Below are 16864 nucleotides of genomic sequence, written 5' to 3' on the forward strand. Positions count from 1 at the left end.
TGTAACAAAAACCTGCCCACGTCGCTGTTTCCGTCCTCTTTCCACTCCCAGAAGGTTCCAACGTACGGATTCTCATCACCTGCTTTTCTGTTCATTTTCACTGAAAACCTTTTTGTTTTCCTTTCATGTTCGGGACAGAGTAAACCTTTATTAAAATAAATAAATGGATGGATGGATGGATTGATGGATGGATAGATAGATAGATAGATAGATAGATAAAATATTCAGTACTAACATAACCTTGATAAAAAACATTTCAAAAAAGCCATCACAGAATACATATCTAAATATGTAAGCAACATAATATCTAATTACATACCTAATTAGTAAGCAACAGCCCGTGCCAGCACGATACCAGTGACAGTATAACACAGTTTCTCGACAGAATTCTGTCTGATCCACTGAGCAGTGGAAGATTTTCCACCCGTCAGCCAGCAGCGGAGTGGCTGTGGGGGGACGGAAAAGCCATCACAGAATACATATCTAAATATGTAAGCAACATAATATCTAATTACATACCTAATTAGTAAGCAACAGCCCGTGCCAGCACGATACCAGTGACAGTATAACACAGTTTCTCGACAGAATTCTGTCTGATCCACTGAGCAGTGGAAGATTTTCCACCCGTCAGCCAGCAGCGGAGTGGCTGTGGGGGGACGGGGGGAGATCCCCAGGGATGGATCACTGCTCGGCAGCAGCTGCGGTCCCGTCTTCAGCACCAGTGAAGAGTCCTCAGCCGCTTCCAGTCAAACTCTTCAGTTATCTTTTTCGGAAGGACAGCCAGAGGTAAGAAGCTTTTTTCTGAAAGCAAGTTGTTGAGTAAAGGAAGTCAGAGATCTGTAAACAAAGTTCTAGTATCCTTGACAATAAAACTTTTTTTTAAATGCTGTTTAGACAACATTTCATTCTGGAAAGATATTTAAAAACTATTTTATTTTCACTGAGTAGTCCCATGTTGATGTTTTCTTATTCACACAATGTACAGTTCCCATTCCAAAATCATTAAGGTAACAAAATGTCCTTATTATCGGTAAAAGATCAAAAACATTCCAATCCATTTAACTCATACCAACTTAAAAAAAAAAACAAAAAAAAAAACAAAAAACAAAACCCAACCAATCTTCCTATCTTTTATTTCAGAACAAAATTTCTGTTTGCAAATGAACCATTCTCTAAGCAGAAGAATTAAGCTCCCTGAATCAAAACTCCATACTGCCTTTCTCATATCCTTCTAAAAAATCCAAACCAAACCAACAAAAAAAACCCAAAAAAGCAAGAGTATGCACCTCTTTGCACCCCAAACTCCTGCCCACCCCCCTGAGCAGCTCTGCCCTATTTCAGAATATTGCTGGGGAGAAGACACATTAATAGAAATTACCTAAAGGGTAATACTGGGGTTATAGTCTGCCTGTAACCCCTTTGCCTTTGCCTCCTTCCTGGTCAAAGAGAGTGACGCAGTGTCAAGCAGTGCTCCTTGCCTCTTGAGACACATCTGGGAAGGGCAGGAAGAGCCAGCACATCTGAGCTGAACTGCTCAGCATCATACGTTATGAACAGCACCCAATACACTGCCATTTGTTCCTAGTCATGTTGATAACCCACACATTTAGAGTCATTTTAGTTCCATCAGCTGTCAGTAGAGCTGCTGGGAGGAAGCCTGGAGCTCATATAAATAGTTCTCAACATTTGCCAAAGAACTCCAAAGTGGAGACCTGCTCTAAACATCAGCAACAGCTGAAAGGCATCTGCACAGCTAGAGCTACTGAAATCTTGAGGGAATTACACACTGGAGGAGAGGACATGAGAAACTTGGTGGCCTTCATCATCTTCCTTCTGTCTGAAGATACGGTACACTGTGTGATAGTGGCTTTGGAATGCATTATTTAGCATTATTATGGACAATGAACATCATAAACCTCGGACAGGTTAAACAGTGGTAACAGCCACAGCAGCTTCCCCCTAACCTCAACAAATGGCATTTTCACGCTTGACTCCCCCTTGGAAAGCACTGTATTCGGGGACATCTGTCCTCTCTGTTGTTCTTGGAGATGGGAAATGTGCAGGTGGGCACATATAGATGCTAGTGTTTTGGGAAGTGGTGTTGGGATCTTTCCAAAGTAAGTGTGCTCTGAGCTGGAAAGAAGAGCCGACTGTTTCGGCTCCACATGGTCTGCTCTATGGGCTGTGGCTGTGCAGAGATTTCACTATGACCTGGGAAGGTAATTCCTCTTCTGTGCTCTGGGGAGGGAAATCTGTTTTGGGCTCATCTAATGTGCCCATGCATGGTAACAGAACAGATGGATTGCTGGAATACTGCTCTGGGCAGGGGAACGTGTGCAAATGCTTTGTTTAGCATCATGAAACCCTATTCACAGCTTTTTTTTAAAAAAGGAACTGTAGGAATTCCTTTATGTTCTACCTACATATGATCACTTGCTTCTTGCAGACAAGGCATTTAAAAGTGTAACACAGCTTGGTTTAGTGTCTTTTTTTTTTCTGCCAAGTCTAGCTGGCATATCTGTTACATCCTCCCAGCTCCACCATTGACTCTGCTTTGCACAGAAGACCCGAGTAGCTGGAGAGGCAGATGTAGAATGTAGGATTCCTTTGAAACTCTGCCATACATGACGTCTTTGCTTGAAGATACCTCCGTAGAGACCTTCACATTGCTGTCACCATGCCTGTCCCCCAAGACACTTTCCTCATTGTCCTGTAGGGAGAATGCCCTGCCGTGTTTACCTTTCAACCTAAAGGACAATTGTAAGAAGCAGACAGATTCATTGGCTGGAAACACAGCACGCATGCATATACTGTTGCTGTTCCAACCCAAACTGAAGTTCATGAGAAAAGGTAAGGACATCAAGTAAGCAAACTCAATTTTAAATAAAAATATGGCTTTAATCATCCCCTCTGCTTGTATCTTCAAGACATGACACGTTCAACACTTTTGAAGACAACAAATGCAGGTGCAACATCCAAGACGAATTAACTTTTCTAACCAGCTTAGCGCTGACAGTCATTGTGCAAGTTAAACTTGGCTTCTCTCTTTTGGGGGGAGATTTTTTTGCTGCATTGGCAGCCAAATTGCAGGAGTTTAATTGTTATTGTACATAATTTTGTATTCAGAACAGTATTCATAGCAACTATGTATGAACAGCATTCATCATACAAATACATGTGCATAAACCTTCATTCTTCCAATCAGCTACAGCACTTAACATAATTGCTCAAATATGGATGTAAATTGCCATTCAAATTACTTTTTAAACGTCTTCACAGATACATGTTACATATATAGTCTACACATCAAAGTAATTTCATTGCCTGTGTCCACTGTTTAAATGTAATCTGTAGCTATTTTTAATAAAATATGAGCAGAAAAATCATATAGATATGGGTTACAATATATAAATAGAAATTTTAAGAAAATAGATATTTTGTACATACTATACACTATGTCTGTATAACACCAAATCTGCTGAGTTTTATTTTGACCTGCCATCACATCCAGTTATTCCAGATCTAAACAGAAGCATGGACAAAACTCAAAGAATTTATTATTATTTCAAAGTCACATGGCACAGAAGTTTCCATGATCCGGACCATGGGTTTTATGAACACAGAAGAATATTCTTCAGAGTCCTGGACCGGCAACATAGCTCTGCTCTTCAGGGTTTGAAAAAGCTCTGTGGTACTGTTGTTCCCACAGAAAAATTACTTTTCTGAACATGCCTTTTGCCTCTTGTACAGAAGGCACAGCACAGCAATGTCAATGGAGCTACAGACCGAAGACACATCCATTGCAGCTCATACCAGTTCATCCTTGTGCTATTTCTACAGGTTGGCAAGATGTCTTGTCATTTCTTATTGAAAATCAGATTTTAAAAATATTTATCAAAAAAGCTAAAATTCACAGTATACACTCATGCTGATCCTGGTCATTGCATTACTTTGTTTGATGAGAGGAATCAGTGGTTTTAAGTTTTGACATTACACTTCGACATTATATCTTCAATTAAGCAGATAACTGGGGACAAATACAGTGAGTCCTCTCTCTCCTCATGCAGCAGAGGACACGCATGAGGTGAATCAGTGTATTTCCTCTGAGTATGGGGGAAAAAAATAAAGGGAACTTTCATATAACTACAGAGCTCCAGAGAAGTTCTTTAGTTTTTATATAGACCTATATTATCATCCTTGTAAATACAAGGAACTTCAAAAAGTTGCTTCAGCAATCATCTGGAATAAGGTGTGCAATATTGGGAAGTGAAAAAAAAAAAAAAGGATTCACTGATGCTAGGTGAAAAGGGTTACTTTTGGATGCTCAGGAGAATGGAAAGCTTATCTTAGAAGTGGAGACTAAGGGACTGGGCTTGTTTATCCTAGAAAACAAAGGTTGGGAGAGGGTTCTGTTTGATCTGTAAAACAGAGCCAGGTGAGAAGAAGAGCTTCTTAAACAACTGGGTATCAGAGATGCAAAAAACATGGGATAAATCCCTATGTTCCCACCTACGTGCCTGTGAGAAATAAAATTTTCCTGATGCTTCTGCCTTGCTTGGGGAAGCAGGATGGCAGAAGAGGTTCCTGCAGGTCTACATGCGTGTGCTGAAGAAGATTGCACCTCGTGGTGCCCACAGGACAGGGCCTGGACTCTGTGAGTGAGGGGAGCCTTGCAAATCTGGTAATGGATAACTACTTAATTACCAGAGGAGAAGGCATTTCCTGTGGCCTCTTCTCTTTAGGGATGTCAAAAGGAAAGAGACTTGAAAGATTAATGGCTCCCGAAAACGGCTTTTCATCTTCTAGTACTTTAACACTCCCTGATCATATGCTGGAGAGTCTTTTCCTGGCCATAGTCCTTGCAGTATTTTTAGGAAGATCTTGGCCTTTTATCAGTCTCTGCCCTGGCACTTGGAAATGGCAGTTTCCATTCACAGAATTTTTCTCAGATTTACAGGAGTCTGAGATAGTAGCTCGGGAGCTGGAATTCTTTGAATCCAAAGAAACCTGACTAACAGCAACACTGCCTGCGCTTTTGGTGGAATATGTATAAACCATTTTGAGAAAGGCAGATTTGGTGTTTGTTTCTTGCTTGTAAATGATGATGTAACACTTCGGAAGAAAAGTGCAGCAGAGGATTCCATAATTGGATATTAAAACAACAATGATTTCCACAGCCGGCAGGTATTTGCCAAATGTAGTTGCATAGACAGGGATAAATACAATCCACGCTATAAAGTAAATTAACATGCCAAAGGTGATGAATTTGGCTTCATTGTAGTTCTCTGGCAATTTCCTCCCTTTAAAGGCAAATATGAAACAAATGAAAGCTAGGGCAGCAATGTAGCTCAGCATAATCCCAAAAGCCACAATGGAGCCCTCATTGCACTCCAGAATTATTGCTTTTGGGATTGAGAAATTTTGCTCTACAAAAGGAGTCCTAAATATTAGCCAGAAGGTGCAAACGATAACTTGAATTCCAGTGCAAGTGACCACAGTGGGAATAGGTTTATATACACATTTCAGGAAATTCTGCAGCTTGGGATCAAAGCTGAAGGCTAGTAAAATTTTAAGTGACTTTATTAAAATACATGAAATGCAAAGTGCGAAACTTATGCCAAAGAGGGCTTGCCTAGTTTTACACTTGAATTCTGTGGGTTCACCTATGAAGAAGATGGTGCTTAAAAAAATTAAGAAGTGGCTGAAGAGAATAACATAGCAGACAGTGAGACCTCCAGATGCCTTTACAACTGGCGTGTTCAAGTTTTTAGTAAATATTACACTAATTGACAAAACCAACACAACTCCAAAAGCGGAGAGGAGGAGGAGGAAAATAGCAAACCAGTCAGTCCAGGTGAGGAAATGGACTGTCTTTCTGTAGCATGTGGTACTGTTGATGGGAGCCCAGTAGGTTTTGTTGTTACATCGGTAGCAGTAATCCATATCTGAAAGCAGAAGAAAAGGAAGATAACTTAAAAACTCGAAGTAAATAATCTGTGAAGTGGATTATCGAGGCTTGAGATATAGGAGCAGGGTGGGAAGGGATGCTGAGGAGCAGACGGGGCTGATGGCTTCCAACTATTGCTGCCGCCGGCCAGGGGGAGGAGCTGAAGGGCTGTGGTGGCAGCGGTGGCAGCGATGGCAGCGGCAGAAGGAGCAAGGGACGAATGCCTCCCAGCTGGGAGCAGGGGCTGAGTGCTGACAGGGGCAGGGAGGGGACAGGAAAAATGACCAGGGTCCCAGAACTGTCTTGGTCATCGCTGACCAGCAATAGGTAATCTGTCCAGAGCTTCAGACAGGCAAACCTTAACAGAAACCTGAACAATGACTTGAGATTAAATCAGTTATCTTACAGAAATTTGAACTAAGTTTCTTTCCTCTACCTATGTTGACAAGAGAACCCTCTGATTCTCTATTAACAGATAGCTTTTGAAATACACAATCAAGACTAAACATTGCTTTAGATTATGCTTTGCAGGGTTACTTGCTTTAAAATACCTATCCTCTGACATGGAGAAAATCCACAGTTATTTGAATTATAAAGATTTTTTTTTTTTTTCCTTTCTGCTCTCAGGGTATTGAAAGCACATTGTAACACAATTTTCTTATTTCCTTCTATCTCCTCCCTATTTCATTTTCCCCTTTAAAAAACTTTGCTCAAACCTATACATGAACCAGTGGTAAAGTACACATCATATTTCATACTTGAAAATATTACTGTGCAATTATATCAAACTTCACAATATTCCCTGGTAAGACAAAAATATATGCTGGTAAGCAAAATATGTAACTCTTGAGAGATGTAGACTTATAATGTGGTTTAGGTTGGAAAGGATCTTCAAAGATCATCCAGTCCAACCCCCCTGCAGTGAGCAGGAACATTTTTAGCTGGATCGAGTTGCTCAAAGCCTCATCCAACATGGCCTTGAACACTTCCACGGAAGAGGCATCCGCAACCTCTCTGAGCAACCTGTTCCAGTGCCTCAGCACCCTCATCGTAAAAAATTTCTCCTTTATTGTACTGGTTGTACTGCAGAAAGACAGGGAAGCAAGGCTCTGTTTTAATGAGTCAGTCTCACTGATAAATCAGCCAGATTTTCCATCCTAACAAAGAATAATACAGTTATCTTAGGTGACTGGCTATTTCCAGCTAGTCAGCTGGAAAATCTAATTGCTTTAAATCTGGTCTCTTAAAAAGCATTTAAACAAGGTTTTATAGGCCAAACACTCGTATTTGGGAAACTAAGCATGAACAAATATTTTAATCCTTTTCCAAAGTTATACTCAAGGTTGCTAAGGCACATTATACCCAAATAAAACAATTGTATTGATGTCTAAATAAGCCTTTATTTGGATCACAATTCCTTACCTGTTTGATTGCTATAATGGTTTTCTGGGCAGTAAACACACTCATAGCAGCATGTGTGTGGACTTTCGGTAACCTTTTTCATCTGTCCTGGCCTGCAGTGCCGGGAGCATGTTGACTGAACCTTCTGCAGTGTGCAGAGAATAAAAACAAAACAAAACAAAACAAAAAAATCAGCTCAGGCACAACTACTTACTAAGAAACATTAAAATAAACCTCCAGTAATTCTGCCATTTTTATTCTTTCTTTTGCATCTAATATATTTTAAGAGAAACTGAAAATGATGATGAAAAAAGGCATTGTAGGCTCCTTGTGTTTTCTCCATGCAGTTAACAAGTGAAAGGATGGAACATTATCTAGCTGATAATTCTATTTTTTTTTTTTTGGCCCTGAAGGTCAATCAGTGGAATCATCTGTACCTTTCAAATCTAGATCAAAATGTCTCATCCATGCTTTGAATGTGCAAGTCTGACTGCTGATCAGCGCCAAAGAAAGCCCAGAAATATCTGATGGGAGTCAAGTGGACGGCTTCATGAATGAAATATTGAAACCTTGCTCAGTGGCTCTGAGCACAAGGGAGACACCTCAATTTAAAGGAGACACCTCATTGGATGCTCTACACTGCAGCTCCGACATTCCTGACCCTTGGCAGCTCATCCCTAGGTCATGAAGCACCACTGTGGGGTGTGTGATCAGGGTGGCCTCCTCTTGAGGTATGAGTTCAGGTCCTCCTTCCAAAGAGAATTTTTTTTTGTAAAATGGAGGTGCAGTCCTGAGAGACACTGCTCTTTCTTCTCCCTCCAAGATGGTGCTCACAAGGAGGCGGAGACATTTCTTTTCCATCCTGACAACGCCACAAAAGAGGGACAAGATTTGAGATTTTCTTCTGTCCTCAGCCTTTTCTATCAGCTGAGCCCACATGCTGAGACTTGAACTCAGCCCACCAAGTAAGCAGCCTCTCCCTATCCCACAAGTGGTGAATACTTCGCAGCACAGGGCTGCACAGTGAACTAATACCTCCACCCATGCACAGATAACATTATCCAGCTGGAACTGTCTACACCAGTTCTGGAGTTCTAGATGGTACCACCTACCTCAGACTCCTGTAGTTGTGCTGACCCCAGCTTAAACAGGAGCCAACAATAAACAAAACTTTTTTTTTTTTTTAAATGGTAAAGTTCACAGATATGACTCTTTGTGTACAAAATAAATGGTTGTGGGTACACAAGAGATGAGGCTTTTATACACAGTAATTTTTCATTTTAAACCCCCTTTTCAAGATTCTGGAGCAGCACCCTTAGGACAGACACAACTTCTCATCTTAAGGAATCTCCTAAGAATATTCTGGACAAATAATTTCAAATCACTGAGCCTGCTTACAGTCTAACATGCTTCTCAAGGTGCATGAAAGTGGTTGAATATACCCAGAGAAGGTTCTTTGCTCTAAAAGGAGAACTTAAAACCACAAGAGAGTCTTCTAGATGACACACACTTCAGTTGCAAATACCAGAGGGAGAAGAAAACTTATGAAACAAAAGTCACATGTTATGTCCATAAACTAAAAGTTACCTTTAAATCCAGAAATTCTTTTCTTTTCTCTTCATCCTCAAAGATAAAGTCACCTTTCTCTGCATCATATTTTGCCATAGTTGTGATTTCCATACGGCCATCAATTTCTTTCCAAAGAAGAACATCATAACTGGTGCTCATATCTCCATTAGAGTCAAACTTGATTTCTTTGTTGTCATCAATAACTGTAACTTTTTTAAGTTCTTCAAGGAGCTGAGCATAAATATAAGGAACAATAACATACATCAGTATCATGTCAGTATTATAAACTCAATAGTTTAACATCTATATGATAATATCAAGCTAAAAAGAAATGTTGATTTTTAAGAGTTAAAGAAACATTAACATTAAAAGTAATCTTTATAACTGTTTAATTTGATGTCTGACGGAATTATATTATTCCGACAATCCTGTTGACCTTAACAATCTATCAATTAAAAAGAAAGCTCTTTTCTTGCTAGAACTAGTGACCTTTCGGAACAGCCCTTCTTGTAAAGAATGATTGTTATTTTGCTGTCAGTGGAGTCAATCTGGGCAACCTTTTCTTCTAGAGTGACCTCCCCCAACGTGTCTAGAAATATCTAACATTGCTTTCAGCTATGACTCTGACTGATACTTTGCATTGCAAAGTGAGGCTCAGAACTGTTAAATGAACAATACACACTAGTTTGCTCAGATGAAGTGATCCATGGCACAATGGGAACAAACAGCAATGCCATATTTGGTAGATTGTAGGAAATAATTAAATCAAGCACACGTTGATAACAACTGTTCAGCTTCATATTGCAACCCATTCTGTTCCACAGGGGGAAATTTCTGTTCTGCTCATCACAAACAGTTCAAAAAGTTCTGTGTGAATCTAGAAAAGGACAGGTTGAGGCTCATACAACTCCTGATTCATGGGGAGACCACAGAAGGACTGTCATTAGCTACTGTGGTTCTTCATTGAAGCAAAAGCATTGTCCCTTCACAGGCCTAACGATTTTGAGCAAAAGGCATTAATTAAAAAGAAAAAAAAAAGCCCAGAGTGTTGGTGAAAGGCTAAATTTAATTGTCCTTTGAAAAACACACTACATTTATGATATTTGTAACATTTAACAAACACATGGACAAGTATATTACTTCAACAGGCTTTGGCAAACATATGTATACAATACATCCAGTATAGATAACATAATTTTTTTCATGTGTAACATAATTTTTTTGAGAGTTCATATACTCTCACCGCTTCTTTACCAATTTATGAGGAACCAAAGGGTGCTTCTAATCCATACTGCATTTGAGTTGGTTGTTGCATAGGCCCTGAATAGGAATTTTTAAAATTTATATCAGACTAGTAATTTAAACTTTCTGTTCTCCATTTTTTTTTAATTTCTTTAGCAATATGGGAGCAGCAGAGCTTTTTGAATATATCCTGAACTTCAGACAGAAGAGGCAAATAATTAGCAATATTTGGTGTAACTTATGGTTATTTTTTGCAAAGTCTGTAACATCAATGACTCTTGTTTCTCTGTATATGGAGATGTGTGATATGGATTATTTGCACCCTAAGTTTTATGCATGTATGACCATTTTTAGAGGGTTTCAATTCAGTGCAGAGGAAATGTATTATGAAAGCAGCACAGAGGGAATAACTATCTTTAAATTTTTTGTCATGAGTTCTTAGCCTTTTAACAGGATTTTTAATTTCAGAGGTTTGGGATTTGATTCAGCAATGATGTAAGTGCAGCTCCATAAAGTTGCATCCCCTGTAGAGCAGTCCTGAATTTGTCCCATTTGCATTTACAAATTCATGTAAGAGTCTGATTGTTACTGTTCTTGTTGTTGGTTGGTTGTTTTTTTCTCCAAATCCCATATCTTGGTTTGACCTGACCTGACCTAGGATAAGAGGTCAGAGCAAATCAGAGTGCTTCAGTGGTTGTTTGACTTTTAAATGAACTTTTGTTTAATCCTCTGAGTAAAAGTGTGTAAAAGTGAATACTCCTGAGCAGGTTCTTGGGTAAAAGGTCAAGTCAGGTTTACTCATCTGATTTTTCCTCTTCTTTTCCCACCCAGAATAGTCTGATAACAAGCACCTCACCCATCTTAAAGATGGTGTCTGATTTTCCTACCAGTCACTTCAGTATACATCAAGATCGGGCAGAGTAACAGTCTGTTGCATTTTCACTTTCAAGTAAAAATTCATTCTAGAGAAAAATACCTGAATTCAGACAAAGCAGAGACAAGGGTGAGAGAGAGGAAACTCTTTGGTGAATGCTCCCACCCTGCAATATCCCCATCTCTCAAGAGCACTCATTGCTGTGTATTACAGTGTGTTGCAGCAACAGGACCAACCACTAGCAGCTGAATAGTTGGTATGTCCACTGTAGATTGATTATACATTTTATTCTGTCCCACACAAGCAGCAAGCAAGATGTTCCATCATGGAGACTACAGACTGGAGCATTCACCCAAGGTGGTGCCAACCCTGTGTGCTCTTTGAAGGTGAAGGAGGAAGTGTTAGGTTAGCTAATGAAGCCCAGTAGCTAAAGATTCCTTCTGCACCTGTGGAGCCACACATTTACAGCCATTGCTATTGTACTTATGAAGAAGGAGATGGTGGCTATGGAGTTACTCACCATCTGCTAGCTATTAGTGAAATGCAATAATCAGTATCTACAGTGCAGCTTTGGTTTAGTACCAAGAGCCTGTGCATTTACATGAGTCCAAACAAAAAAAACCAAAGGAATACAAACAAGCAGTCTATTTCTTATCAATGCAGTAGTTAGATACTGCTGCTTTAAGACATAGTCTGTGATTTCAGATGGTGAAGAAAAGCAGGAAGAAGAATAAAAAGTCATTTAGCAAAAGGACCCAACTACTAAGTTCAATAAAGTGGAAGCAAAAATGAGATGAAAGTTGTACAGAGTGGATGAGACCTGAAAGAATTAACATCATACCTCCCAGGGAGTGACAGCAGAGGGATCCTTGCAGTTTCTGTCTTTGCATTGCCCTTTAATGGCGTGAGCAATGGCATAGACTGCAAGTATGGTACTATGGATAAATCCCGGTTCAATGTTAGCATTCAAAAAATCATCTCTCCAGATCTGATGTTTATTATCAACATTTTCCAGTAGATCATCTTGGGACTGGTTTGAAATACACATTTGAAAGTCATGATATTCTTGGTGTGCACAGACTGACAAAAGCATAATATATTCACGTAAAAACTTGTTATTGTCAGTGGGCTTTTCATGAACGTTCCTCAGAAAGTCTTGGAATGTGGAGATGTCTCCGCTTTTAAATCCAAATCCCACAATGGTTCCCAGCTGTCTGATATTAGGAATCGTACTGATTTTGACTGCAGCTGACCAGTTATCACTTGCAATCCAGATTTTATTTACATTCCTCTCAACTGCCTTCTTAAATAATTTCAGCACATGGGTCTGTCTCATAAAGACAACAATAACATTTACTCTGGTTTCCTTGACAATCTTCTCAATCGCATGATCAACTTTGGTGTGAAAGGTGTTGTCAGAGAGATAGGCAGGCAGCATTTCTTTAAAAGCTATGCAAACATTGTTTGCCATGGCCTGGACTCCAAAGCTCTCCAAAGCGAACCGCCCATTGTCATCATCAGTGGCTATTACTCCAATCCAGTTCCACCCAGACTCACAAATCAAGTGGGCCATTGCTCTTGTCTGATGAAAATCACTGGGAATAGTCCTGAAGAAAGAAGGAAACCGGATTTTGTCACTGAGGATTTCAGCTGATGATGCAGGACTGACCTAGGAAGAGTGAACAATTCAGTTATCGAGGCAATCTCCTCCAAAGGACACCAAGAGATCCAAATCAATCCATGATTGATTTTTGGTCCAACCCGACTCAGGCTCCTCCTCCTATGAGTGAGCATCAGCTGGTGCAGCCAAAAGGGGCAGGTTTCCTCATGCTGCTTTTAGGATGCAGAGTCATGCCCAGTGCCAGTACCACTAGTTTCATCCTTATCCACATAATTACTTCAGTGAAGGTAGAGAATAAAACCTTTCAAAATGCATATGACAGCTATGCTAGTATAAGGATTTTGGTTTAATCTGCTCAGATACCACCAACATGTTATTCAAAATGATATTTAAAACATTGGAAGCATTAATTATTGTTTGTCTTATTATTGAAATTGCTAGTAGCCTTACATTTTGCTGTATTTTTCTACTACTGAGTATGTTAATATGGTTCACTCATATAAATTTTCCCTTCAAGATTTAATTATTATAAAAAATCATTTGGTTTGTTTGAAGAACATCCCAGAAAAACAAACAGCCAAACCCACAGAATGCTGCAATTTTTTTCATATGAAAGATTTATTACCTTTTTCTTGTGGATGTAGATAGAAAACCACAAATGGAACATTGTTACTTAAATCTCCCTAGTTTTTTAATCCTTTTCTATTTGTCTGTAGAAGCTCTTTTCCCTACACTTGTACTTCCTACATTGCTTGACAGTTCTTAAAAAAAAGCAGAATTTAGATTTCCATAATGAGAATCACCTGTCTGGAGGGGGTATCAAATATTACTGATGTCAGAAGATTACAGAAGCTATTGATAAGAAAAATCTGCTGTGTCAGCTTTTCCATCTCTGCATCCCAATGCAGCTTTGTTTCATCACATGAATATGTTCAGGTGTGGCACTGTAATTTTCATTCTTACTATAGCTCCCATGGTGGAGCTGGAGGTCTTAATTACTTACTATCACTGCAGAGGAAAAGATTCATTTAGAAGTTACCGGTAGTTCAGGTTTGACCTCTTTTCCACATTTGGTTACTAGGTTGCAACTTTGCAGTGAGGTGATCTGTGTCAAATTGCCAAACCTCAGGTGCCACACAGCACAGTGTGGAAGTAGATCTCCTTTTCCCTTGTTGGTCCTGGCCGTGATCCCAACTCTTTCACAACAGTGAAAGTAGAAGTGTAAGCACTGGCCTAAGTACAAGTGTGGGACTGTACTAGTCCTAGAGAGGTCAGAAATAGAGAAGAATGTTTTGGGAGGGATCAGGGTGGTTCTAGAGAATTATGTTCTTTCTCTTCTACAACTGCTTGAAGAGTAGTTGGGGTAAAACTGTGTTTTAGAGCAATATTAAATATTACTCGCTTTCCTTCCATAGTTCTAACAGACTCCAGGATACGGTCTCTCTCAGGTAGAAGAAAATTTCCAAATTTCTGGTCAAATTTGAATTATTTTTTCTTTTTTTTTTACACTGGAGGAACTGGCACAGCCATGCAGGACCAACTAATGGTGCCAACAGGCTGACAAGAGCCCAGCCTCATCCTGAAATAATACTGGGAGTGCCTTGGGTATATAAATTGGCCCTTACTGCCTTTGTTTAGGCAAGCGAATCAAACCTTCTATTTGGAGTTGAATCCCATCCTTCCTGATGTCCTTAGGTTGAGCCAAATCCCACCCTGTAACAAACATGTGGCTTTCACAAGCCTTATGATCAGAGCTGCATCTTTATTCTAAGCATCGTAAATTTGACCCTGTGACCAAAATGAAATAATTCCCTGATGCTTACCTGTGGGATTAGTTGCAAAGCCAAAAGCCTTGAAACTGCCATTGACACCTCTGAGTAGCTGGCTCCCATGACTGCTTTAATTCTTGGGATGTAGTCTGAGTAGTTACACTTGAACTCTACAACATCCTCAGAAGAATTGAATTTAGCCAGGAATCTCAGAGTAGATGCCATGGCTTTTGTAACATCTGCACATGTGTCATAGATTTCATAGCCCAGAGTCACTCCAGATAACAGTGTTGAGTTGTTGATCATTTCAATAGCATGAATCATTGCAAGTGTCTGAAGAAAAACTTGAATTTCAAAACTGTCAGGAAAGACAGAAGTTTTAATTTAGAAAAACATGGTAAGAAGCAAGACTGAAGCAAAGTCCATTTTGAGCATATCCCTTATAATTTGACAAAAACTGGAAAAAAAAAGTCACAAATACTTTGTTTTGTGTGATTTCATTGGGTTTTATTGTACAAAAGATTAGAAACAGTATATTTTTGTCTCACTTAAATGGGATATTAAGCAAAATAAACACAAAACTTAAATATATAACTGAATAAAAGAGTTTTTCAGAAAACAAACAAACAAACAAAAAAAACCCCAACAAAACCAAATAAACCAAAAATCAACAAACAACCCAGGTACTAAAAAATTAATTGTCATGTTACATGAAAATTTGCCAGTGATATCTTCAGGAAGCATCTCTCAAAGCCAGTGAAGCTATGCCAATTTTCTTCATCTGCCCAGGAAGATTTTTTTTAAAATGTACTTACTACCAAAAGCATGAACTAAAGGAAAGAAACAACTAAATATTTCAGAATAGCAGACAATATTTCAGACCTTGAGGTCTTCTGGTAATTGCACCAATGTTCCTGAAATCATCTCTAAACCTGATGGAGTTAATACCTACTGCCCTTATCTCCAGTGGATATTATAACAGGCAATTTATCAGAACTGTGCTAGCACAAAATATCTGCAGTACAAACAAATGCCTTCTCAGGTGAGCTTCTCTAAAGTTCACAAATCTTGCAAACTAAATTAAATTTCAAACGGACCAGAGGCAATTTGTGTCTACATAGAAAAATAATGGAGGACTGACAAAATTATCAACTTCATAATCATTTTGAAATAAATCCAAGTAGATACTTGTATGTCCAGCTGATTATTACGTTCAGATGTGGGATTAAATTGCATGTAAAATTCTACGGTGCGTGAAACATCCATTTTTCTGGAAAGAATGTAAAGGAAACCTGGTGAAGAACGTCATTTTATGTATATAATAAAGTTTTCTTAAGCCCAGGAATTCCACATACACAATTTTTTTTTTTTTTTCATTTTAATTCAGGTGCAAACCCTCAAATTTTATCTCAGTTTTACATGTAATGTAACATTGCTGCAATATGTGCTTAGGTGAAATGCAACAGTCTGCCTATATTCAACCCTTGTAGATGAAACTTTATAACAAACAATGAACAACTTCACAGCAGAGAGCTTCCGAAATATAGCAACAAATTAGCATTTACATGGAAATTAAATGATTGTTCAGCATAATCCTCCAGGGCTATTTGATTTATATGTGAAGACTGAAATAGAATCACATACTCCTCATTCCCTTCCTCAGGCAACCACAGTATTTTTTACTGTAATGTTGCTATACTCTGTCACCCTGTATGAATTTACAAACAGTTTACATGATGTCCAAGGTCTTTTTAAAGACTCAGAAATGCAAAAGAACCAGATTTTGTTGATCTTAATATAAGAGGTACATGCCCGACATCAGCGAGCTCTTCTTTCCTATAGATGTAATTTCCAGCATGACTCACCCAGCGCAATTCTGAATTACTGGCTTGATGGGATATTCCTCTGGACGCAGCATTTTACTATGAACTGCAAACAAGCCTCCAATAACAATGTCCCCTGGAGAACTGGCATCCACGAAGTCATCCGTATTCTGGCAAGAGAAAGCGAAATCAGTGCTGATCACAAAGCAGGGGATCAAAAAGCTAACGAATGCCATGTTTCTGTTTCACTTGCTCACTGCCAGCTTTAAGCCAATTAAGTGAGCTGAAGGGCCAAGAAGGGCTCCTATGTCATCTATAAACAGCAGCAAAGGAGAAAGGTTGCAGTCAAAAGTTAGTCACACCTCATAAGGTGCTTGTATCTGCTTCACTGGCTGAGGCTGTTTTATTGAGGGTACTAAAACAATGCTGTCACATAAAATGTGAGGGTGCAAGGGTGTGAGAGTGAAGAGGGAGGGAGAAAGATAACGTTTAAAAGGAAATGCTGGCTGGATGTAAAATCTGTTCTGCTGTGTTCAAAGTTTATTAGACCTTATCTGAAACACACAGCAAATATTTTGGTATAAATTTGGGGTTGTCTTGAATACATTCCAACTTAGT

General features: G+C 39.2%; 1 protein-coding gene across 1 annotated transcript; it reads right to left on the reverse strand.

The window, feature by feature from the left end:
* Window positions 1-4824: 4824 nt before the first annotated feature.
* On the reverse strand, window positions 4825-16482 carry GPRC6A (G protein-coupled receptor, class C, group 6, member A). Its single transcript, XM_008942750.1, has 6 exons — window positions 16289-16482; window positions 14478-14781; window positions 11875-12702; window positions 8936-9148; window positions 7370-7493; window positions 4825-5945 (listed from the first exon to the last, which is right to left on the reverse strand). The coding sequence occupies exons 1-6, from the start codon at window positions 16480-16482 to the stop codon at window positions 4825-4827; spliced, it is 2784 nt and encodes a 927-aa protein (XP_008940998.1).
* Window positions 16483-16864: the final 382 nt, after the last annotated feature.

This window comes from Merops nubicus, unplaced genomic scaffold (genome assembly GCF_000691845.1).
Source record: "Merops nubicus isolate BGI_N331 unplaced genomic scaffold, ASM69184v1 scaffold25196, whole genome shotgun sequence".
Lineage (NCBI taxonomy): Eukaryota > Metazoa > Chordata > Aves > Coraciiformes > Meropidae > Merops > Merops nubicus.

Coding starts and splice junctions, on each gene's coding strand:
- GPRC6A (XM_008942750.1), bottom strand. CDS start 16,482: ATGGCATTCGTTAGCTTTTTGATCCCCTGCTTTGTGATCAGCACTGAT. Junction 9,149..11,874: donor CTGCTGTCACTCCCTGGGAG/GTATGATGTTAA, acceptor ATTTATGCTCAG/CTCCTTGAAGAACTTAAAAA. Junction 5,946..7,369: donor CCATTATAGCAATCAAACAG/GTAAGGAATTGT, acceptor TTCTGCTTTCAG/ATATGGATTACTGCTACCGA.